The sequence below is a fragment of the Nomascus leucogenys genome, chromosome 3 (genome assembly GCF_006542625.1).
Source record: "Nomascus leucogenys isolate Asia chromosome 3, Asia_NLE_v1, whole genome shotgun sequence".
NCBI classification, from domain to species: domain Eukaryota; kingdom Metazoa; phylum Chordata; class Mammalia; order Primates; family Hylobatidae; genus Nomascus; species Nomascus leucogenys.
This window is the reverse complement of record NC_044383.1, coordinates 2,300,787-2,326,956: the sequence shown is the minus strand read 5'-3', so window position 1 is coordinate 2,326,956 and position 26,170 is coordinate 2,300,787. Positions and strand designations below refer to the sequence as shown.

The window sequence follows — 26,170 nt, the reverse complement described above, 5'->3', positions numbered from 1 at the left end:
CCATTAAGATAAACCACGTGGAGCTCTGAGGTTACTGACTTTTATATCAAAGTCAAGGATGTAAGTAAAACGGTCAAGCTCATTTATATAAAGTGGGACTTATCTTCCAAATAAAAACAGGATTATTCTTCTGTAGATAAATTAAAGGTCACATCCTTTTATAAAATCAGTTTGAATACAGAGCAAACTGGAGTGAGCTGTATTCTTCTGAGTCCATCAGCACCTGCTTTGCCTTGATGTCCTTCTATTTCCTCTCCACCAGGCAGGGGCCACTCCCTCCACCCACCCCTCCATGGGATAGCTCATCCTTGTCCTGCCCCTGCCCAGTTCATCTATTTTAAAGGGTGTCAGAAATATCCTAGGGGGCTGCCTGGGCATTCGCTGAGACCGCCCATCAGCAGAGACGACGCCTTGCTCCTGTTGTTCTGGGGGGCTCTTGCGGTGATTTAGAAAACAGCCTGAATGGTGTGGATGGACCAGCTCTCTATCCCATCTCCGTCAAGTCTTGGTTTTCCAGGGACATGTTAGGATGGTTTTCTTCATGGGCATGACAGCCTTGCCCCCGAGTCCAGAGGAGGCCACCAGGACAGCACTGCCAGGCAGTCCCACCTCCCAATGGAGGCCTCACCAGGGGCACCCCTGTCAGCACCGCACCCACCCGTGAAGCCTGGGTTGGGCCACGCTGCTCACAGCTCAGACCTCAGACCTGCTCATCGCCGGTCCAGACCCAGCCTCCTGATGGTATTTCAACTTCAACCTGCACCCCCTCCTGTGGGGCGGGGTTTCCAGGTTGGATACCCAGCCTCCTGATGGTATTTCAACTTCAACCTGCACCCCCTCCTGTGGGGCGGGGTTTCCAGGTTGGATACCCAGCCTCCTGATGGTATTTCAACTTCAACCGCACCCCCTCCTTGGGGCGGGGTTTCCAGGTTGGATACCCAGCCTCCTGATGGTATTTCAACTTCAACCTGCACCCCCTCCTCTGGGGCGGGGTTTCCAGGTTGGATACCCAGCCTCCTGATGGTATTTCAACTTCAACCTGCACCCCCTCCTGTGGGGCGGGGTTTCCAGGTTGGATACCCAGCCTCCTGATGGTATTTCAACTTCAACCTGCACCCCCTCCTGTGGGGCGGGGTTTCCAGGTTGGATACCCAGCCTCCTGATGGTATTTCAACTTCGACCTGCACCCCCTCCTGTGGGGCGGGGTTTCCAGGTTGGATACCCAGCCTCCTGATGGTATTTCAACTTCAACCGGCAGCCCCTCCTGTGGGGCGGGGTTTCCAGGTTGGATACCCAGCCTCCTGATGGTATTTCAACTTCAACCGGCACCCCCTCCTGTGGGGTGGGGTTTCCAGGTTGGATACCCAGCCTTCTGATGGTATTTCAACTTCAACCTGCACCCCCTCCTGTGGGGCGGGGTTTCCAGGTTGGATACCCAGCCTCCTGATGGTATTTCAACTTCGACCTGCACCCCCTCCTGTGGGGCGGGGTTTCCAGGTTGGATACCCAGCCTCCTGATGGTATTTCAACTTCGACCTGTACCCTCTCCTGTGGGGCGGGGTTTCCAGGTTGGATACCCAGCCTCCTGATGGTATTTCAACTTCAACCGGCACCTCCTCCTGTGGGGCGGGGTTTCCAGGTTGGATACCCAGCCTCCTGATGGTATTTCAACTTCAACCTGCACCCCCTCCTGTGGGGCGGGGTTTCCAGGTTGGATACCCAGCCTCCTGATGGTATTTCAACTTCAACCTGCACCCCCTCCTGTGGGGCGGGGTTTCCAGGTTGGATGGATCAATTCCAGCAATGGGAAGGCAATTTTAGGAGCTACCTTCTGAGTAACGCCCCTTTCATCTTCCTGTCAGTCCATTTTTCCAGTTATCTACAGGACAGATAACGTTGGTGCTGGCCTCGTTCTAACTGAATGCGCATTACAGCAAATTTGATCATGGAACCTTATAAAAGGCAAATAAGAGAGGATGCCTAATTGTTATGTCACCTTATAAATCATGTAAGAGATACACGGAAAGTGAAGCTGCCTCTGAGGTACATAGCTTTTGGTTCTCAGATTAATTTTCCTCTGAAAACAGTAAGTCACCCCTAATACATGTCAAAGGACTGGTAGGTTTAACCAAATTCTTGACACAGCTGTAATTTATGTTCCACATGGAGATTATCCATGTGTTTTATTTATTTTCTCCATCATGCCCTAAATGCATGTTCACTGACATGCTGAAATAGAAATACGATTTTGATCTTGAGAATACAATATCCTACTTATCAACTAATTCATCAAGCCAGCATAGAAATAGCAAACGCCGAAGGTCCATTGTTGAAAAAGACCACATTAGATTTACTAGCAACAAAGTCAACAAACTGCAAACACTCCAAAAATTGGAAAGTCCTGGAACTAGGCTGTTTGTCTTTCTACCATAAACTAGTAGGTATATATTTATGTGTGTGTGTCTATCACAGTCTAGTGATACATTTCCTGCTACTGGTAATCTAGCAGTTAATGATATGAATACAATCTTCCATAGAATTTCCCTTCAAGTTTTACCATCTCACACGAAGAACTAAAACCAAAATAATAGAGTAAATCCTCAATTCCTGGGAGTTGGCACTGTCATTCCAAATTAATGGTGCTGTTGCTAAGTTTGAAGAAACAGGTATTTCACAAGGATGTCTGGGTCATGAAGCGTGCAGGTTACAGTTAATGGACAGACACGCATGCCTGTGAACATGTAGGGACAATAGAGCTGCAGATGGGACCCAGGGCCTCCCATCTACTCCAAGTGCCTCATCAATGCATCTCACACCTCTCAGGACACCAGAATGGCCACCCTCCCGGCCCCTGCCCTGAGGACATCTCAGAAAGGGAGCACGTCTACTGCATTAATGAGCTCAAATGCCTTTGTGGCAGCCCAAGCCTCTCGTACTCCAGGCTGTCACGGTGGGTGGGACCCCAGCCCGTGTCCAGCCCAGAACCAGAAGGCATGCCAAGTGGGCGGCCTGGGGGGAGCGGCACGAGGCTTGGCTCTGAGCTCACTCACCAGGCTCCACTCCAGCACACCAGCCTGCACCTCCCCCGCAAGAAAATCACAACTTCCTGGGGTCCTTGCACTCCCAGATGCATGCATGACTCCCCCTAAATTCCAGTTAGTAAAAAGAAGTCTCATTTCCTCAAACGGAAACTTTCACCTTGGTTTTATGGCAGGAAGTGCCAGGGTGGACCTGACAAGGTGGCTCAGTGGAGTCAGGTCCATTTGCAGGGTCTGAAGTCAAGCAAAGCCCAAACGGGCCCCAGCCGAATGTTTCCCTCAACCGGAGCCGGGCTTCAGGTCCCACAGCGCCTGGGCCCAGGCCAGTGGCATCTAACCAGGAAGCCTCCGCGCCCTCGCTAAGGCAGCACCAGGCGTCGGGACGGCACTCTGAGCCTACCTGAGAAGGGAGACGTCCGGAGGGGTATTTCGATGGGTGCCAAGGTCAGGAAGTGGCGCGGCTGCACACTGGAGGGGGACGGGCCCCGGAGGCTCTCAGGGTCCACGGAGACCATGGCAGCGGCGGCGGCGGTGGCGATGGCGATGGCGGGGCTGCTGGTCGGCTTAAGGCTGTTATGGCAGCCACCTGCGGAAGAGGGACGCAGAGGGTCAGCAAGGGGACGCCCAGGGCCATGGGTGACAGATGCCCATCTCGCTACCACACGATATCAGCCCCCAGAAAACAAGGGAGGGGGGCACTACCCCTCTTTAATGGAAGCCCATGGTATGTGCCACCGTCCGCAGAACATATGCTTCTGATGAGTTCTCCATCAGTCAAACGCTGACATGCACCCGGCGCACACACAGGGCCGTTAGACGCTCAGTGAGCCGCAAGGCTTACAGTCACCAGGGGACGAGCCAGGACCTGGGTGGCTTAAAGAGAAACCGCTTGTCCCTGGTGCCAGTGTGCTAAGTACCTAAACAGAAGGGACCATGAACAGCACGAAGTGATTTGGAGCAGAAGCCAGTGAAGGCCCAGGAGTGCCACATAAAAAAGTGGGGGGTGGTTTGGAAGAAGGGGCAGCTGTGGGCCAGGGTGGAGAGGTTTCCAGAGGGCACCAGGCTCAGCTGGGCCCTGCAGGGAGAGGGTGGAGAGAGGTTTCCAGAGGGCACCAGGCTCAGCTGGGCCCTGCAGGGAGAGGGTGGAGAGAGGTTTCCAGAGGGCACCAGGCTCAGCTGGGCCCTGCAGGGAGAGGGTGGAGAGAGGTTTCCAGAGGGCATCAGGCTCAGCTGGGCCCTGCAGGGAGTGGCCGGTCACCAGACAAGCTGCTGCAGGGGAGAAACCCACACCCAGCTCAGCGCGTGGATCGCTTCCTGAGAGGAGTCAGACTGCAGGCTTGGAATTGGGCATCTTTTCTGACGTCAATGGACGCATCTGAAAGTTTGCTTCTTCCTCTGTCTTTTCAGTGAAACATTTTTTCTTTTAAAAGACTCCTCAGTTCCCCACATAAATGTGGTATCTAAGAAGTATTTTGTAGGTGCCATTTTACATGGATGGTGGAAGCTTAGTCTGGCCAGCTCTGGACAGAAATTTGGAAATATGTTTTTAAAACCTTGATATAATTCACAACTCTTGATCTGGCACGTCCTGTCCTGTGACCCACCCACATGCCCAGTGCCTTAGGATACAGGTGTAGAATGAGGAGCTAGAAATATCAGCAAAAGCTGGACGGCTGCACGAAGGATGGTGCGCTGTGCACAGGACGGTCAATGGTCAGCACGGTCACATCAAGGAAGATCGTTAGTGCCACAGCGATGTCTCATGATACAGTAGGTAAGTAAAACAGGCCAAAAATCATATAGATTCCTACAATGTATGGTCATTCAGTCAACCAGTCTTTATTTAGCTGACAAGTGCCAGGCATTTTCCAGCTCTAGCTCTTTGGGACAGAGCAGCGTACAAAACACTGGGAAGGCTGGCCTTTGGGGAAGGCTCCTCCTGGGTAGGGAAGAGGCAGGGTGTTCATTCTTCTTGTTGATTTTCTGTACCTTCCAGGCTGGTGGGCACTGTGGGAAAGCAGGGAGAGGGCATCTAGCCTTGGTGTGTGGGCCTCAACTGTGACCAGGGTGGCCAGGAAAGTCCTCACTGGGAAGCAAAAAATAGGTAAAAGTCTGCATGAGGCAAGGCAAGGCGCCCTGCTGACCCCTAGAGAAGAAGCAGGCATGCAAAGGCCCTGTGGCCGGTGCCTGTGTGGTGCCTTCCAGGAGCTGCAGGGATGAGGTGCAGTGTTCAAGGCACAGAATACAGGGAGATGAGGAAGTGGGGGGCTGGGGGACAGCCAGGCTTTGCCGGCAGACACAGGCAGGGGATGACTTGGGTTTTACTCCAAGTGATGCGAGCCACAGGAGGGAGCGGAGCCTGTGGAGCGGTGGAGAGGCCAGCTCTGAGTCTCATCTCAATGTCTTCATCCTGCCTGCTTTAATGGGAACAGACGGGCAGGGGACAGCATTCGCTTCCAGATGGGCTCAGTGCCATACCCTATAGAGTCCCTATTTCAAGGAAGACATCCAGGCTAGAGCTGGAAATTTGGAGGCATATAGGAGGTACTTAACACTATGATGTCAGATGTGGTTAAAAAATAGAAGAAAGTCGTGATAATGAACATATCTAGATGGCAGAATTATGGCCAATTTTCTCTCCTTTCTTTTGGAATTGCCTATGATGAGCATATACAGATATCTTAAATTAAATATAATTTGTTATAGAGCAGCTTTAGGTTTACAGAAATATTGGGTAGAAAGTAGACAGAGTTCCCTAATAGATGCCTCCACTCCCCTGGTTGTGAATATTTGGCATCAGTGTGGTGGGTTTGTTACAGTTCATGAGATGACAATGGCACCTTATTAACTACGGCCACGGTGTTCACTGGGGTTTACCCTTTGTGCTGTGCATCCTATGGGTTTGGACAGAGGCATTGTAGGATCATACAGAGCATTTTCACAGCCATTGTACCACCACTGTGGTATCATACAACACATTTTCACAGCCCTAAAACTCCCCTGGCCTCCACCTGTTCATCCCTCCCTCCCCCCAGCCCCTGGCAGCCGCTTATCATTCTATGGCCTCTCTAGCTTTGCCTTTTCCAGAAGACCATTCAGTTGGAACCAAATACTATGTAGCCCTTTCAGACTGGCATCTTCTGCTTGGCAATATCCATTTAAGGTTCCTCCATGTCTTCTCATGACTTGATAGCTCATTTCTTTTTATTGTTGAATGATACTCCATTATCACGATGTGCCACAGTTTAGAAGCACAACTGTTGGATTTTATGGTAAGAGTGTGTTTTGCTTTTTAAGAAACTGCCAGACTGTCTTCCACGGTGGCTGTGCCATTTTGCATTCCCACCAGCAGCGAATGGGAGTTCCTGTTGCTCCACATCCTCAATCAGCATTTAGTGATGTCGGTGTTCTGGATGTCGGCTTTTCTAAAAAGTATGTCATGGAATCTACTTGTTGCCATAGACAGATTTGAAGTCAGAAAAAAATAACCACTATTCAAAATGTCATCTTAATAATAAAACACTTTAGAAAATTTATAAGATAAAGTAATTATACGGATAAAAAGTCCCTCCTGAACTCCCCCACTGAACACTGTCCATCTTTTGTTATATTGCAGTCGTTTGGCCTGGCTGTGTTGGAAACATATCACAATCACACCAGATCTGTAGCTTTTTCATGAGATGCTAAAAAACGAACACTTCCTTTATCATTAAATGGCCTTCAAAAGTCCCACTATGAACCACAGCCTTGTATCCCAAGGAAGGGACATGCCGCATACATTTGCCATATTGTTACCCACCCCCATCATAATAGGTGCTGTTCTGATAGATAACAACATAAACAACTGTCTGCAAACAGGTTCATTTCTGTATTTATTGCTATGCAGTAGATTGCAGGGTCCAAATAGTGTAAGCATGTGGGGAGTGCATGTGTCAGTGTAAGGAGGGAATTTTCCAGAAGTTTTGATGCACTAGAAAGCCCTACACAAATTTATTAGCAATGGCTTCTCCCCTTAGGATCTCTGTTTGCATGCTGCCTCCCCACAGCTGTTTCCACTGGAATTTAACCACTTAGTGGTTAAATTTAACCTGCTTAGGGGGCCTCTGAGTGAGCGCAAAAGTTAAAAGTCCTTGCTGGGAAGTTATTTCCAGTTGAGGAAGGAAAAGATGGTATCAGAATGACCTGGAGGAGTTTTCCAAACCCCAGGAACCATTGGGAGCCCCAGAAGGGCAATGGGTGGGTGGGACGGAGGGAGGGCTGTAAACATGCAAAGCCCCTCAGGCCACTGTAACATCCCCCCTGCACCCCCTTACCGCACCCCTTTCCAATGCCCGAGTTCTGCCCACCCAGAAGCTTCTCCCTGGTCTCAGCCCAGGCTGACCTTCCTGCTGGGGATGCTCTGACTCTCATCCTTGAAGCTCCTCCTACCCAGCAGAGAGGGACTGGGGCAACACACCCTGCCCTTGCCACTTAGCAGCCCTGCCAGAGCACAGGTGCAGCAGTGCTTGTGATGAGGCCCAAGCTGTGGGCTCCCAGGTCAGGGAGGGGCTGTCCAGGACCACCCACCCACAGGAAGGAAAGGTTGGATCTCTGTACGGTGTGATATGGGTGGAAACAGATACAGAGAAGCCATACAGCTTGGTACTTAGTATACAGATTTGCACCCGAGGAGTCGGGCTTCTGGTTCAAAGCCTGAGCATGGTACATTGGGCCTGACCTGAAGGCTGCACTGGGCAGGTCTCAGGGGGAAGCTGCATCCCACACCCGGCTCATGCTTAGCCAGGCATGGCAGGCTTGAGGGAGCAGCAGGGAAAGGCTGGGGCCCTGGGGCCAGTCACACTCCCAGCATATCTGCACCCCTATCTCAGGGGCACCTTCATTCTCAGGTCTCATTATCTGGGGCCTCAGGCAGAGGCCCTCCAGGTGCCTCTGCTAAGACCTCCTTGTTGGTGGGGGAGGGCAAGAGCTTAAACCCACCTCTATGCTCTGACTCAGTTCCCAGGGAATTCCCACTCCAAGTCCTTCCCAACTCCATGACTTCAGGGCCCCTAAAACTGCAGGAGCCTTTTGTTCAGGGCTCCCTGACAACGAGAGGACCCCACGTCTGTGTAGATTGCTCTGGCTCTAGATCTGTGTGCTGGTCAGTGGGGGAAAGAGAACGGGGAGTTGACATGTCCTCCGACTTCAGACTCTTGCCTGTTCCAGCCGAGAACTTAATTAAGAAGACAGGACCAAACTTCACAATCCTGGTGAGAAGCCACCAAGTCAATTTTTTTTAACGAACTCAATCTGTTGTTTGAAATGAAGATGGCCTTTAACAATGAGTGAAAAAGTGACTAATGGTGTTTTAAAATAAACAGATACTAAGGTGAGTGTGGTTTGTATATGAAAGTGAGAAAATATGTTTACCACCATGTGATTTTGTTGCAAAAAATCACGGGTCAACTAAACAGAAAAATAAATAAGGAAACTTTCCTGTCTCTTTAAGAAAAATAAACTCGAAAATATACTTTTTAACCTGCTCTGAGATCATATGGTTCCATATGAAATTTTAACCCTCTGATTCATTCACAGAGTCAGCTGAATGCTATCAGTGAAGGTAGAAAGTTAATAATCATATCAACAGAATGATTTACATCATTGGTAGATGAGATTGAAAGAAGAGGCCCTGGTATTATTGTAAGACGTCTGCCCAGCTCAAGGCCCTTGTGAAGGGTGACGTTCAGTCACGACAACCATCAGAACTGACTACCTGCAAACCTCGGAGATAACACAGATTCCATTCCAGACCACCACAATGAAGCAAACATAGCGATAAAGAGAGTCAAGTGAATTTTTTGGTTTTCCAATGCATACAAAAGTTATGTTTACACTATACTGTAGTCTTTTAAATGTGCAATAGTATTATGTCTAAAAAAGTACATCCCTTAATTTAAAAATAGTTTATTGCTAAAAAGTATTAGAGATCATCTGGGCTTTCAGCAAACTGTAATTCTTTTACCAGTGGAGGGTCCTGCCTCGATGTTCATGGCTGCTGACTGATCAGGGTGGTGGTTGCTGAAGGCTGGGGTGGCTGTGGCAATTTCGCAGAAGACGACAACAACGCTTGCTACATCGACGGACTCTTCCTTTCAGGAAAGATGTCTCTGTAGCATGCAATGCGGTTTGACAGCATTTTAGCCACAGCAGAATTTCTTTCAAAATTGGAGTCAATCCTCTCAAACCCTGCTGCTGCTTTATCAACTCAGTCTATGTAATATTCTAAATCCTTTGTTATTATTTCAACAACGTTTACAACATCTTCACCAGGAGTAGATTCCATCTCAAGAAACCACTTTCTATGTTCACCCATAAGAAGTAACTCCTTATGTGTTAAAGTTGTATTTGAGATTTCAGCAATTCAGTCACATCTTCAAGCTCCACTTCCAATTCTAGTTCTCTTGCTGTTTCCACCACATCAGCAGTTACTTCCTCCAAAGACGTCTTGAAACCCTTGAAATCATTCATGAGAGTTGAAATCAGCTTCTTCCAAACTCCCATTAATGTTGATATTTTGTCCTCTTCCTACGAATTATGAATGTTCTTAATGGTATCTAGAACGGTGAATCCTTTCCAGAATGTTTTCCATTTATTTTTCCCAGACCCATCAGAGAAATCACTATTAATGGTAGTTATAGCCTTATATATAAAAAAAATACAAAATGTATTTCTTAAATAGTAAGACTTGAAAGTTGAAATGACTCCTCCATTCACAGCTGCAGAATGGATGTTGTGTTAGCAGGCACGAAAACAATTCATCTCATCCCCATGTGCGTTGTCAATGAGTAAAAATGTTACAAAATCTTTGGGGTGTTGCTTTTCTGGCTGGAAACCTCTGTGGCCAGTGGCACCTTGGTCTGACTTCTTGAGTCCAGAAAGAATGAGGTACACAGACAAGTGGAGGGTAAGCAAGACAAAGAGGAGCTTTATTAAGTGTTAGAACAGCTCAGAGGCTCTCAGCAGAGAGGAGGCCCTGGAATGGGTGGCTCATCTCTGCAGGCAGGACATCCTGATGAGTGTTCAGCTCTCAGCAGAGAAGGTAGCTTCTGTCTGCAGCTGGTCGACTGGACATCTGCAGCTCTCAGCAGAGAGGAGGCCTTGGAGAGGGCAGCTCCTCTCTGCAGCCGGTCATCCCTACGTCTGCTGCTCTCTGCAGCAGATAACTCCTCTATGCAGCTGGTCATCCTGGCACCTCTCTGTCCTCTGCTCTGCTCTGGCTGAGCCTGGGGCTTTTATGGGCCTCAGAGGAGAGGAAGTGCCTTCCAATTGGTCCATGGGCGGCCATGAGAGGGCCTGGAAAAGGCACAAGTCCCTACTCCAGTCCACAGGACTGGCAACCTGGCCCCCAGCCTTCAGGTCCTCCCTGGCCTGAAGGTGCAGCCTCATCTGGAACCCACTGCTTCACACCCAGGAGGCTGTCTGCCTCCTGCCACCACCCATCGTGCCCAGGCCGCTTGCACCCAGGGGTACCCGCAGGCCAGTGCTGAGTTGCCACCAGCCCCATCTCAGCCTCCCACCTGTACTCATTGGTGCCCAAAGTCCAGAGAATCTGAGGCAGCAGGGCACTGCACATGAACACTGCCCTGAGTGTGCACACACCTGGCTGGACTGCAACAGCACTCAGGCTTGGCCCCAACCCTACTCTAGGATCAGAGTAAGCACTGGAAGCAGGGAGAGGCCAGGCAGCAGGAGCAGATACCCCCAAGCCTGAGCTCTGAGAGCACCGGGAGGCCCAGGCCCACAGCTGCAACCTGGGTGGCTGCAACTGAGCCTCGGGAGCTCCCACACTGCCAACTTGAGGGGGGTCACGGCCCCTGCCTGTCCCAGCTCTGCAAGGTGAGCAGACCTGGCTATGCCCTTCTCTGCATCTCCCTCTGCCGCAGTGGTGGCCCCTGCACAAGTGAACCCGATGTTCCTGGGGCTGGTCCCATGAGTCCTGGCTGCAACTTTGGCCAGGTGCTTATGGGCTCCCAGGACATGGCAGAGTGTGAGGTTGAAGCTGTGGCAGAGGTTCCAAGCCTTGGAGCATGTCCTGCCCAACCATGCAAGGGTGGAGGTGGCACAGTTGGCTGCCTTGGGGACATGGAGCACAGGGGACCCCACTGCTGCTCCCACCGCTAGTCCTGCTGCCCTGTCCACCTCCTTGCAGACTTCAGTGGGGGCTCCAGGGCCTTGCCAGGCCCATGCCAGAGTCCAGGGCAAGGGTGATGTTGCCACAAGTTGCCCTGTGGCCCCATGCTCGGGGTGGTCCAGGGCTCCCCTCTGCCCAGCTCACAACCCTGCCAAGGTTGGCTCCTCTGGGAACGAATTGCAGGCCCTGGGCCCAGCTGCCAGGAGTGCCAGGCTCAGCAGTGGGAGCAGTCACTTCTGAGCCTGTGGGGGGCAGGGAGGGATTCCCAGGCCCCTAAGACCACAGGAATGCCCTGCTCCATAGCCGGCCTTGGGCAGCTGCAGTGGTGCTTAGGGAGGGCTGGGCTCCTTCCTGCTCTGTGGAGTGGAAGACCAAGCTGCGCCTCCCTGCTGCAGCTGGCATCTTGGCAGCAGCCACTCTAGATGGGCTGCTGCTGCCATTCCTAATATTTTGATAGGAATCTTTTTTATTTTTATTTTTTCTGAACAGTAGGTCTCAATAATGGGCTTTAAATACTCAGTGAACCATGCTAGAAACAGAGGTGCTGTCACCCAGGCTTTGCCGTTCCATTTATAGCACACAGGCAGAGTAGATTTAGCATCATTCTTGAGGGCCTTAGGATTTTTTTAATTGTAAATTAGTCTTGCCTTCAACTTAAAGTCACAAGCTGCATCGGCCCCTAACCAGATAGTCATCTGTCCTTTGAAGTTTTGAAGCCCATCACTAACTTCTCCTCTATAGCTATAAAAGTCCTAGATGGCATCTTCTTCCAATAGATGGCTGTTTCATCTGCACTGCAAATCTCTTCTTTGGCGCAGCCACCTTCATTAATGCTCTTAGCTGGGTCTTCTGGATAACTGGGTGCAGCTTCTTCATCAGCACTTGCTGCTTCAACTTACACTTTTACGTTATGGAGACAGCTTCTGTCCTTAAACCGCATGCAACAACCTCTGCTAGCTTCAAACTTTTCTCCTGCTGCTTCCTCACCTCTCTCAGCCTTCACAGAGTTGAAGACAGTTAGGAGCTTGCTCTCATTAGGCTTTGGCTTAGGAATGTTGTGCCTGGTTTGATCTTCCATCCACACCATAAAAACTTTCCCCACATCAGCAATGAGGCTGTTTCACTTTCTTATCTTTTTGTTGTTGTTGTTCACTGGAGTAGCACTTTTGATTTCCTTCAAAAACTTTTCCTCAGCATTCACAACTCGGCTAACTTGTTGGTGCATGGCACCTAGTTTTCGGCCTATATTAGCTTTCAACACACCTTCTTCACTCAGCTTAATTATTGCTAGCTTTTGATTTAAAGTGAAACATACCACTCTTCATTTAAACACGTAGTCGCCATTGTAAGGGATTAATTGATACAATTTCTATTTGTTTGTTTGTTTTTTCATATGGAGTCTCACTCTGTCACCCAAGTTGGAGTGCAGTGGCACGATCTCAGCTCACTGCAACCTCTGCCTCCCAGGTTCAAGTGATCCTCCTGCCTCAGCCTCCCGAGTAGCTGGGATAACACGTACCTACCACCACGCCTGGCTCATTTTTGTATTTTCAGTAGAGACAGGGTTTTGCCATGTTGGCTAGGCTGCTCTCAAACTCCTGACCTCAAGTGATCTGCCCATCTCAACCTCCCAAAGTGCTCGGATTATAGACATGAGCTACTGAGCCCAGCCTCAATTGATCTAATTTCAATATTGCTATGTCTCAGGGAAGAGGGAGTCCCAAGGAGAGGGAGAAGGATGGGGAAAGGCTAGTTGGTGGAGCAGTCAGAACACACAGGACATTGACGGATTAACCTCCCCATTTTATACAGGTGAAGTTTGTGGCTCCCCTAAACAATCACAATAGTGGCATCGAATATCACTGATCATAGATCACCACAACAGACATAACAATACTTAAAAACTCTGAAACACTGAGAGGTCCCAAAATGTAACAGAGACATGAAGTGAGCACATGCTGTTGGGAAAACGGCACCCACAGACTTGTTCCACCTGGGGTTGCCACAAACCTTTAACTTGTAAAAACACACTATCAGCAAGGCACAAGAAAGGGAAGCACAATAAAGAGAAGTGTGCCTGTGCCTACTGGGCAGGTGAAGGCTCGCACCAAACCCACAACCCATGGAGAGCCCACAGAGCACGGCAACCCCACGTGCACATCACAAAGGCAAGAGGAGCGCACTTCAGGATACCCAAGCCCGTTTACCGATAAACATGCAACGGTAACACACACGGAGCCCAGTGTTGGGAAGAAGAGGTGTGGGTTCCTTTGTTTTCCTTCCTGTGTCCTTCTCTGCACCCCATAGTCAGACATTTATGAAGCCAGATGGCACCTGGCTCTGGGGCTGGAAAGATGATATAACGTGGGCACCCAGGCAAGCAGAAGAGTGCCTTTGGGTAGGAGTTGCCTGAGGACACCAGCCAGGAAGGGCGCAAAGCCAGCCAGAGCCTGGGGACGCTAGCTGCTCCCCTCGGAGACGCCTCCTGAGCTGAGTTTGAAGAGCAGCAGGCACTCAATACACTGCGTGGATGGATAAATACCATAACTAACTTTCCCCAAAGGACCACAGAGAATCCCGTAGTTGAGTAAATAAACAGTGAGATAAGACAGGTCCAGCCAAAGAAAACTGCTAAGCCAGCTCAGAGATAAGCCAGAAATGCTATCCCACAAGGATGGCTTATAAAAATCAGTATTTTAAGCAAAACAGTAATTAACCATGTGCTTCCCTTGAGGGCAGGTTGAGGAGAGGGTGCAGAGCCAACGTCTCCAGAAAACCCGCGTGTGCTTGATGCCCAGCCCCGCATGGCTGTTGCCGTTGCTGGCGTTTGCACTGTTATTGCCACTACCTTCTTCTCTGATTATCAAACTTGCAAAAGAGGTTTGCTTGCATGTTTTTTTTCAAACACTTCCTTTAATATCCACATGCAGGCAAATGTCCATTGCCCCTGCGTGTCGTGGGAGAGATCAGGCTTGGTGAGGTTTACAGAACCTGCACAAAAGCCTGCAGTGATGATGGTGCCGACATTCCTGTTCCAGTGTATCTGGCCTGAATCCCACCCTGCCAGGCTGGGGCCAGGCCCCCTCTCCACGCTGGCTGAAGTCGTGCCTCGTCCATCTGATGCATCTGAGAGGACTAGGGCTTCCCAGAGACTCTCCTGGGCCTCACCAGGTCCCACCCTGGGGCCGTGTGCACTGAGGCATATTGGCCGGGCTCCACATCGTGACTTCCTGAAGACCCCACCGGCCTCAGCAATACCAGGAGGGCAGCTCTGCCACTGCCTTCTCTGCTCGGAGGCAGACCAGCTGTTGAGACGCTTCCAGAACCTGCCTCCAGAACCTGGCACCCAACCAGCAGCTGGATTTGGCTTTTCCTGGGACTCAGTAAAGAGGAAGGAAGAAGAGGGACAGTGGGGTGGGAACTGGGTGCAGAGGCAGGCGGCTCCAGAGTATCAGGCCTAGTGGGCCAAGCCCCACCGTGCCGGCTCAGCACACCCCCACGCACCTGGGCGGCTCTCCAGGCTTTCTCCTCCTCTCTGGGCACACCCTAGGTTGCAGCCAGCCTCAGTCCAGGACGTCAGTCTCTCCCTGCACTCTGCAGGGGAGGTGCCCACAGAAGGCACGTGGCTGGAGAGGCCTGCTGACCCCAGCCAGACCCTCCCTGCCTGGCCCAGGCATCTGACCACTCTGCTCAAGGGATGCTCACCCAAAAGGAGCATGCTGGCGTCATGGGCACTGGGGCCTGAGGCTTGGAAGACTTGTCAAAGACTAAGCTGGGAATTTTGCCCACCGGTGGGGTGCAGAACAGATAAAATGCTAAGCATTTGCCTTCTGCATCTTCAGCAGAGATCAGGAGGAAGGCCAGGACAGATCTGCCTCTGAGAATGCCCATGTGGAGGGAAGGCCTGGAGACCTCCCAGAGGGCAGAGGGTTTTAGGCAAAGCCCAGGATGGCTGGTGAGGGTCCCTGTGACCGAAGACTGAATCTGACAAACACCAGCTGCCATGCTGTCTGTGCTGAGCAACACATTCAAGAAAACAAACAACCATTAGTTTATTATGCCTGTTTAGAACGGTCTTCAGCTCCAGCGGAAATCCTTCAGGCGCTGTAGCCACCAACTATGCCAGAAATAATGGGTAACTATTTCTGCAGAAATGACTCTTTGATCAGGACAGTGACTTCAGGCACAGAAGACAGGCCCAGCGAGCTTCACGGGGAGATAAGCCTGGGTCCACAGCAGGCACAGGGGGCTCTGACAACACGGTGGGCAGCGGCGGAATGAGCTGGTGCAGAGACTCCGTCAACAGCGCGGGTCCTTCCCTCCGTGTCCTCTGAGAGCACCATGTCTTCAGCCTCCCCACGCAGCTCCCCACACAGCTCCCCACACACAGCTCCCCACACGCAGCTCCCCACGCAGCTCCCCACGCAGCTCCCCACGCAGCTCCACACACAGCTCCACACACAGCTCCACACACAGCTTGCAAGAATCAGCAAATCCATCAGGAATGAACTCTGCTCCTTTTGGAAGACCAGCGCTGGGTGTTTGTGTATCTGACTGAGGCACCCTGCAGATTCAGGACACGTGCGTCGTTTGAATTGCTGTTGGATGAGGTGGCCAGCATTTGCAATTTCTGGTGTTTGTTGTTCTGGTTGTTTTCTGAAAGGCATCCAATGCCTGCTATAGTTGCAAGTTTTGAACGTGCCAAATAAATAATCCTACAAACTGGGCTGGATCATGGCCCAAGCTCCACGGGCCCCTTTCAGTTCCTTGCCATGTTAGGTGTTTGACTATCTGGCTCTTGCTGGGTGGTGGAGTCCCCAAGGGCCCCCACCATTCTTTCTTCCCTGCCAGCCTGTGCCTGGGGACTCCAGTACTCAGGAAGTGTCTGTCTGTGTGGAGCCTCGCCTGGCCGGTGGGAGAGACGACCCTTGGCAACCCTTCCTTCGTGATCCTCCCATGCCGCAGCCTGGTCTGTGAACTGTGCCATCCAGCTCGGATGCGGGTAGAGCCCTTGGCAATCTCCCCACAGCAGGGAAGCTCAGGCCCTCAGTGCTGCCCACCCTGCAGGGATGTGGAGGCACCAGCCGTCACCTCAGCAGGCTCAGCACATCGGCTTCCACGGGACCTAGAGGTCACAGAGGCTCCTCGCCTGGGTTTCTGCATCTGTGGGGTGGGGAGAGTGTTGTTTAGAGGACCAAATGGATGAGGTGCCCAGCCGGGAGCTCTGTAGCTCCCCTTTCATTCAAGGGCTGATCTGGCGCCTTTGCTGATGGGGAGGGTCTGTCCACGGAGTGAGGCTTTGGAGACTGTTCTTCAGACAGAGCAGCAGGGAGTTGGGGTCCACAGTGTAGTACGCCCAGCCTCATCCTCAGGCCTGGGGCCCCTCACTCGGGCAGCGCCACCTTCCACTCCCCAAATTCCTTCCATTACCCTGGCCTAGTTCAGGTCCCTGCCCCATGGCAATAGGTCCTGGACTCCCAGGGGCTGCCCGCGTCACAGCCTGGGACCCCCACGGTTGTCAGGACATAGCATGGATGGCCAGAATGGAGGCCCCAGCAGTGACCACACACAGTGGTGATTCTCAGGCAGTGTCTGTTGGGGGGCTCAGGCACGTCCAGCTGGCCTCCTCCCTGGGTCTGGAGTCACCAGGAACCCGGTTCCCAAAGCACTCGCCTGCCTCCTGGGGAGTCCCTTGGCCAAAGCCCCGGGCTTTGCTGCCAGAAACTCAATGGGGAGCCTGAATCTCTGCCATAAAACACCAAGGAAAACTTTCTGAGGAATGAGGCTTTGGGAATTGTCATTTAAAAGGTGACTCTCAAAGTGAAATGCAGTGGTGGGGGCTGACCCCAATGAGGCCTCAGCTTTCCCGCCTCCATCCAGGCCCCTGGGCTGACCGAGCCTCCCTCATTTGCCAAGAGGAGGCTCCAGGGCAGAGGGCGTCATTTCCCCCAGGGGAGACGCTGCCCACACCTACCCCATCTTCGCAGTGGGTGGCGCTGGCCCAAGGTCTCCAGAGGTCACTCTGAGTGCTCCCAGGAAGCCCCAGAGCCAGGCTCTGGGCTTCCAAAAAGGCTCTTGGAGCCAAACGGAGCTATGGTGAGTGCTGGCGAGTGGATGCCGGGAAGCCCCACTTCTCTGGGCTTTCCAGAAAATATGGAAATAACAAGATTTACTCAAAGTGAAAGTCAGGAGTGAGAGAGAAACTACTCCCCAGTGAAAAGCTTCCCAAATTGAAAGAAAGTCATTTGTCAGGGAACACGTCACAAGAGAAATGAAACTGCTTGCTCGGGTCTGTTCTCTTCTCTTCTGTTTGGCTGAGAGAGGAACGGGGCCTGCGCGTGTGACGGAAGCACCACTGCCGTCGAATGTCTGCTCAGCGCCCAGGAGTAACGTGTCCTTCCTCTTCCTGCTCTGCTGTCTTGCACTCAACTCATGGTCACTGATTCCACAGACACGGGAAAGGAAAGATTCTCGTAAACTGCATTTCAGAAAATATCCACCTTTTCGTATTCTAAGAGGATCATTGTGTTTCTTCAAAATGAGATTTAGCAAGCAGAACACAGCCTTTGGGCGGCGGATGGCGCCTGCACAGCAGCTGTCCTCCAGAGTGGCACCTGCTCAAGGCAGCCAGGGCCAACGCCATTCCCAGCGGCACTCGTTCAGTTTTGCTCAGCATCCCATGGCCATGAAAACTGAGATCAGCCGACGTATGAGTCTCGGCTTTAGGACCCTTTCTCCCTCTCCATCCTTGAAGGAAGTGTGAAGGTGACTTTCTCAGGCACATCCCTTTCATTTCATCTGTGTGAATCTCTTCTGCTGATGTCACAGGTCGGTGCACCAAGACTGCTTTGCAAAGGGCTTCTGTCACTCTGGTTGTTTCGTTAAAACTCCCTTAGGGCCCAGCTCCTCCAGCACAAGGCATGGCTGCTGCATTTTGTTCATGATCTGACTCTGCACAGGTACTCACAGATGCCAACTTACCCCAAGCTTCCTCCCAGGCCCCAGGAGGGGAGGACCCACCTGACCCCTGACATCGCCCTTGGGCTTTTCTAGCCGAGCTAAGCCCAGGCTGGGTGACACCGTCCCTTGGCATCACTGCTCCACTTAGCAGCTACAAAAACTGTGGAAATGGCCCCATCCAGTCTGCCTGCCTCCATCCACAATCCCAGTTCTGCAATTTGGATTGTCACATCAGGTGGAGCTACGCAGGCTGGAGATCTCAGAATGGAGCCTAAGGCTGTAGGCACAGACCTGGAAGACCCCAAGACCCCACATTCCATGACTGATGCTCCTCTCGGGCCACTGACTCCTGATCCATGTTCAACGGTGCCCACATTGCCCAGCTCTCAGCATTGAAGGGATGCTGCCAGGGTTCACGCTCTCCCTCCACCCCATGACACAGTGCCTGGCAGCTGGGCCTCCTCCCACAGAGCTAAGGAGCTAAGAGGTGCAGCTTTGGCGTGTGTCCACGGAGGACCCTGATGATGTAAGCTCAAAATATCCACTGGGCCCCACCACATGGGTATGAACAAGCAGCCCTGCTCCCCACACACTGGATAGAATGTCTAATCATTGAGTCACCGGAAGTCTACAAGCATGGACATCATTCTCCCTGCCTCGGCAAAATGGACAGATACAAGGCGAGGACGTATGTGGTACTCTCACTAAGAACCGAGAAAATTCACTTAGCTTTGCACGTCAGTTTAGGAATACTAATGCATTGTTATTATTGTGATTTCATGTAATTCGTTGCACAATAATTTGAATATTCATTTTATTAAAACTAGAGATTAATGACACTACCCAGGAGAACAGATTGCCATGAATACCTGGTAATGTAAACGTCCTGATTACTTTAAGGAACCAGATTAGAGAGGCAGAGAGGGGGAAAAGGCAGGCAGCAGTTTCCATCATTAAGAAACAACGGACGGGTTCCCTAACATTCCAGAAATCACCCCTCAAAACTTACCCATGTAACCAAAACCCACCTATACCCCAAAAACTACTGAAATGAAAAAATTAAAAATTATCTTTAAAAAGGAAGAATGGATGGTTTTAAAGTAACTTCCAATGAGCACCATGAGCCCAGCCTTTCCCCCTGTGCCAGCATCAGCTGGTGGGGGAGGTGGCAGAGGGCTCTCTGGAACTGGAGATCCAGCACAAGGTCTGGACGCGGGCGCCTGGGCGTGACAACACACGTGCACCCCAGGTTGGCTCAGAAGATCCCTTTGCCTCCCCCAGACCCACTTTCTATCAGAATCCCAGACATGCCTGCCTCCACCACACACACACAAACTCGTCAGGCAGGATCCTGCTCCAAGGCCTATACTGTGTATGCAGCAGGTGCTTAACACATACATGTTAACCGGGTGGCTGCTGGACAGCATTCTCCTCCTGAAAGATCCATTCAATGTGTGGCTTTCATGAATTAAAAGGGTCCACAGCTTCCTCAACTTCTAAGGGTCCTCCTGATATGGGGTTACCGTGGGGGGAACCCAGCAACATCCCTCTAAGTACAGTCCAGAGCGTGCATCTGTTGCTAAAAAGATTAACCCTTTGCCCTAGAATACATGTGTTTACATCACGAAAGCTGCAGCAGGCAGATTCTATTCCCAACCAGCAGCCCAAGGCTTCATTGACCTTGAGAGGAGGACAGAAGCCTATTTGTTTGCACAACAACAAAAGTTGTGAAGAGGTTCTTTAATGCATTAAGCAAAACTCCGCTGTTTATCATTAGGCAGCTGTTTTCAAACCACTTCATTATGTTCAACACACACGCAATATACACTCACCTCTCACCTGCCTCGTCATATCCCTTGGCAGTAACAGAGCACAAGAAATTATTCTCAGCCCATGTCTCTCTCTTCGGAGACACATTTAGACAGCGATGCAATCAGCCAGCTGACAATTTTCAGGGATTCTCCTGCTTTGCTGAGTCTATCTTGGTTATGAAATTAAGATGACTGAATGCCTCATCATTGAGATACCAAATATGCTTTTCTGTACACCACCTGCCAGGGTGGGTTCTGTTCCTGAATCTCCCCAGGAAAGTGCATGCTGCTTCCTTCCATGACTGTCTGGGACGGCAGCAGGTCTTCAGTGGATCGCGGATAAATGTGTCCACACTGATGACTTTATTCCTTAAAACTCGGACACTCTCCCAGGAAATAGCCTCTGGACCAGGATTCCCTACAAACTCCAGAATGAATATGTGCAGTACTGGAGAAGGAAAAGCTAAGACAGAAATGCTCAGAAAAAAATTCTCATCATATGTAGCTGCTGTTGAGTTTTCATGTCAACATGACATAGCAAGACACGATCATGCCTGTCCTTGTAGAACTGCTATCCTAAGCGAGATAAGAGTTTGAGATTACACAATCAAGGCATTGGTGGGGACTGAGGAAAGCAACATCACCACTGAGCTAGGAGCTGTGAGGAAGAGCAGAGACCAGGCTCGGGAGGGCGGGGCCACACTCAGAACCGTCTGCTCCTCCCCGCCACGAGTGAATGGTGACCATGGAGGTCACAGACGGCTTAAAGCTGGAAGATGGATTGGCGAGGTTCTGGAAAGTACAAAGGAGATTTGAGTTCATTCTCTGAACACAGCCCCTGGATGCTGAAGATTCCTAGCAGTGCACGCCTACCCGAAAGCACTAACAACAGGAGCGGTCACTGCAGCTGCCCAGATGGACAGCCAGGATATCTCCCGCAGGCCTGCGCCGGGAAGATAGTGGCCTGGCCTAGACATAAGCCACATGAGAGGGCTGCTCCCCACCTCCTGGCAAGCACGCTGATGCCCACAGTCATGTCCACACACTTGGCTACTTAATGACGTTTTTGGAACCCTCCCAGGCGCAGGCACTGTCCAGCAGACAGCCCTGCCCATCTGGCTCAGGTTCTCATCTGGGGAGCAGACCACGGACAAGCTAACAGAAAGCTCGAGGGTGCAAAGTCAGTGCTGGAGAGGACAGTGCCCATGGCAGAAGGATAAACACAGAGGCAGGCACGGGCCTCTGAGGTCAGGTCTCAGCGCAGATCTCAAGGAAGCAGGGATGGGCCCTGAGGACATCTGGTCAAAAGGTGCCCGGAGGAGGGCACAGTGACTGCCCAGGCCCCAGGCAGAGGCCTGGAGAATGGGAAGGAGCCAGTGGCAGGCGCCTCCTGAGGTGGGAGAGCCACCGACTTGGGAGGGAAAACGGCCAGGCGGCCAGAGCAGGGGGCTCTGGGGCCATCATGAACTCTGGATTTCATTCCACACGTAGGGAGCTTCAGCGATGCCCCAAAACAGGGCCTGGAGGAAGTCTGAGGAAACCCAGCAGCATCTGGGAGATGGAAGCGGAGGGAGGCAGGGGCTCCCGGCTCCTGCCCCCTGCCCAGGGCCCACTGGCCTCAGGAACAGGAGAACTCGGATTGACCTGGGCACCGGTGGGGCTCCTTCACCCGACTGTGAAACCCCAGGCCGAGCCGCGTGACCCCGGCCGAGTCACATCCTCTCCTGGAGCCTGCTCGGTGCCTGCTCGGTTTCCTCACCTGTAAAATGGGGCAGCAATGCCTCCAGAGTTCACTGGTGAAGATGAGACGAGGCCACTCCTCCTGTCCTCTCCACTTGAGCCACATCATCTTGTCTTTTCTTTTCTTTTTTTTTGGAGGCAGAGTCTTGCTCCGTCAGCCAGGCTAGAGTGCAATTGCCTGATCTCAGCTCACTGCAACCTCTGCCTCCCAGGTTCAAGCAATTCTCCTGCCTCAGCCTCCCAAGTAGCTGGGATTACAGGTGACCGCCACGATGCCCAGCTAATTTTTTTTTGTATCGTTAGTAGAGACAGGGTTTCACCATGTTAGACAGCTTGGTCTCAAACCCCTGACCTCAGGTGATCCACCTGCCCTGGCCTCCCAAAGTGCTGGGATTAGAGGCATAAGCCACCGTACCCAGCCCACATCGTCTTTTCAAGATATGAGACCAATCATGTGTCTTCCCTAGCGCAGAGTCACTTCCTGCCAAGGCTGGCCTGGGTACCCTTTGCTGTTGGTGTCCTCGCCTGCCCAGGAGTCACCATCAGGCCCTCGAAGGCCCCTGCTCTCTCCCATCCTGGGGCTTTGCAAGAAGGAAGTGCTCTTCCCTCCCATGGGAGCTCTCCTGGGCTCATGGGGCCTCGGGTCCCCTGAAAGTCCTCCCTGATGACTGCTGGACCCCCACAATCCTCCTGCATGGACTTCACCCCCCACACCTCCCTCCAGGCCCTTCTGCTGCCACTGTGTGTGCCAGTCACATCTTTTAAGTCTATCTCCCTCACAGGCCCCCAAAGCTCCAGAAGCCCAGAAATCTCGCCTGATTGGGTTCAGCTCTTTCCTTCCTGAGCCTAGTCTAGCCTCACAGCTGCATGTGCCCCCTCAGGCAGAGACAGGGCTACCTGGTTCATCAGAGCCCTAGATTAGATGAGATGAGATGGCACACAACTCATCAGTCATTTTCCTTTCAATTCCAAGGCATTCTAAACATGGGTTGACTTTACAAAGGGACAGAGGAAAGGTGAGAGGGGGAAGAAGGAAGGAGGGAGGAGAGGGAAAAGGCCTGGGCAGGCAGGTGGGCAGGAGTGTAAGACGCTCAGTGCCATGCATTGCCTGCAATTGACAGTAAGCAATGCTGCTAACCTTCATGACTGTTTAGGACAGCAGACGGATCTTTTCCAGTGAGCCCGTTCCAGCTTCACATCATGCCCAGAGTCTCTAGGACTTAAAGCCCCAGCAGGGGCCAAAAACATCCAGCCCCATCAAGAGCCAAGTGCCAGAACCCTGGAAACAGTGACATCCGGCAAGACAAGCTCCTGTCCCACCATCCAAGGCGCCCAGATAAAGAGAAGACCATGGGCCATGCTGGCCGGCAATCCAGAAAAACACAAAGGAGAGAGAAAGCCGAGAAGTATCTGGAGGAGCACAGGCCACCCAGCCGCCCCGAGAGGATGGCCACATCTCCAGCGACCCTTGACTGAGCCAGCAAAATGTCCCCTAAACATCTGTAGGGATGGGAAACGCTTCCGGGCCTTGGTGGGTGACACTCATGGATGCTGAGACACCCAGAGCAAACCCTGCGAAAGCCACCCATAGCTCCTCACTCTGCCTTTCGCTGCAAAGGTCCAGCTACTCTCTCGGGGGCACACCCTCCTCTCACCAGCAAATCCCACAGGAGTGACAGGTGAGAGTTTCTCCACATGGAATGTGACCCAGCAGAGCCAGCCTACACCCTTTCGTGAGCCCCCAAAATCAGAGACAGGTCTCAGTTAATTTAGAAAATGTATTTTGCCAAGCTTGAGGATGCATGGCTGCGACACAGCCTCAAGAGGTCCTGATGACCTGCGCCCAAGGTGGTCAGAGCAGTTTGGTTTTATACATTCTATACATTCAAAGCCAAGGTGGGAAGACCTGAAGCAGGAGGGGGCTTCCAGGTCAAAGGTAGATAAGAGAGGAATGGTTGCATTCTTTTGAGCTCCCAAAGAGCCTCTCCAAAGGAGGCAATCAGAGATGCACTTATCTCAGTGAGCCCAGTGGTGATTTTGAATAGAATGGGAGGCAGGTTGGCCCTAAGCAGTTCCCAGCTTGACTTTTCCCTTTAGCTTGGTAATCAATCAACATATGCAAGATGAACCTTGGTTTGGTCTGGAAAGGAGGGACAACCCAAAGCTAAGGTGGGAAGACTGAAGCAGGAGGGGGCTTCCAGGTCAAAGGTAGATAAGAGAGGAATGCTTGCATTCTTTCGAGTTCCTGATGAGCCTCTCCAAAGGAGGCATAAAGAGATACACTTATCTCAGTGAGTCGGTGGTGATTTTGAATAGAATGGGAGGCAGGCTGGCCCTAAGCAGTTCCCAGCTTGACTTTTCCCTTTAGCTTGGTAAATTTGGGGGCCCCAAGATTTATTTTCCTTTCATGTTTCAGTATTAAGCTACATGGCTCATCTGTGCCTGCCTAAGATGTGCATGCACACACACACACACACACACACACACACACACCTGTTCTCTTTGTGGTTGTGCTTCCTGCAAACAGCCACACATATACCCAGCTAGTCTTGGAGATGCACCCGACAGGCTCAGGGTGGACAGCTCTGAGCCTGCACCAGCGTCCCCACCACCCCAAGCCAGGCCCTCCTGGGAACCCAAGCTACCGCCCTTTTCACCTGTCAGGTATAAAGCGAAGAAATTTTGCTATCCATGGGATCTGATCAAGCCTGTGGCCCCGCCTTCCCCCTCTGACTCAATATTCATCATTTGACCTTTTAGAGTCAATCACAAAATGTCATTTTTAAAAGGCATTATTCAAGTTATCACTGTGGTCCACGATGAAAATTCTTTTTCTCTTATCCAAAGCCCGCATCAATGTTTATATGCCTCTTTCTCATAATCTCAATGGCAATAATCTACTAGCAACAGTCATTAAATTTCCCACTTCTACTGCAAATTGTACAATACCACGCTCTGCATTCCAGATCACATTCAATCTTCCTTTCACGAAACCAGCAGACATTGCCTGCATGTCTATCACGGGCAGCCTTGCAGCTGAGCATGCTGAGGAATGCCCTGCACGCCCCGTGCTGCCCTCTGAGCGTGTCGACCATGCAGCTTTGTCTTTATCACAGAACACCAATGCACATGGACTAATTAGATCAAAGGAGATTCAAGGTCCATATTCCAATTAAAAAAAAATCCATTGCAGTAAAGACAATGCTACCTGAAATGAATGCTTACTTTCCTCAAGAGTGAGCACCACCTTGTCCATATGAAAGGCATTTGTGCTGATGCAGGAAGGAAAAGGAAACTTCGAGTGAAGCCCAAGCCCCCAGATCCTTAGGGCAAGAGCCAGACACAAGGTTTGGCCACTGGGAGCTGCCTCTTTCTATTCTTCCCAAAGGCAAATCCTCTCTAGAGCGAATGCAACTGAACCTCCAGGGTCCTCCCAACAGACTCTCCCGATGCTCTGTCCTAAAGTCCCTATTGGCAATTTTGTGTTCTTGTTCTTTAAAAGGACCCTTACCCATCACAATCTGAACACCAGTCATTGTCCAAAAAGCCTGATCCGCCTCCTGCTTACCACCTCCAACACCTGAAAGTGAGGACTGCTTGAGACCAATGAAAACCCTTCTTCTGGCCGGGCGCGGTGGCTCACGCCTGTAATCCCAGCACTTTGAGAGGCGGAGGCCGGCGGATCACGAGGTCAGGAGATCGAGACCATCCTGGCTAACACGGTGAAACCCCGTCTCTACTAAAAACACAAAAGATTAGCCAGGCATGGTGGCGGGCGCCTGTAGTCCCAGCTACTTGGGAGGCTGAGGCAGGAGAATGGCGTGAACCCGGGAGGCGGAGCTTGCAGTGAGCCAAGATCGCGCCACTGCACTCCAGCCTGGGCGACAGAGCGAGACTCTGTCTCAAAAAAAAAAAAAAGAAAAAGAAAAAAGAAAACCCTTCTTATAGCTAGGTATTTAGACCCCACGCTTGTTAAACGTCTCAAAATTATATTGAAGTCACATTTTCAGGAATTCAAAAAAACCTTCTTATGGGAATTATGATGGTGACATGCATGGTGTTTTAGGAACAGACATTATTTTTTTAAGAGTCCTGATGCAATTGTTTTACAAAAATGTGTAGTGGTTAGTGATACCGAACAGGCAGATGGGAACTAACTCTTCCCTATAGAAACCAGCGAAAGTAACCTCAGCCATAGCACCAGGAAGACAAGCGCTCCCTCTCTGAAAACTTTTCACTAGAAGTTGACTAACTTACTAATACAAGTTAATATACTAAAATGTTAACAAAATAAATCACTGTAAAAACCTGTGGAAGCAGGTTTTAAAAATAACCCTGTTTTGTTCACACCTCTATCCCCCAGCACATACACCAGTACATGCTACAGAATAGGCACTCGATCGTATTTGTGATATTGATAATTGATTCGATATTTATCAGGCCCTTGCTAT

The 26,170-nt window shown here is 51.2% G+C and overlaps 1 protein-coding gene across 1 annotated transcript in view; it reads right to left on the bottom strand.

Annotated features, from left to right (window-relative positions):
• Window positions 1-26,170, bottom strand: part of TCERG1L (transcription elongation regulator 1 like) — a 211,501-nt gene that overhangs the window by 155,796 nt on the left and 29,535 nt on the right. Inside the window, exon 4 of the mRNA XM_030805273.1 lies at window positions 3,439-3,624. Within this exon, the coding sequence (XP_030661133.1) occupies window positions 3,439-3,624 (186 nt within the window). The remainder of the gene's footprint in view (window positions 1-3,438; window positions 3,625-26,170) is intronic.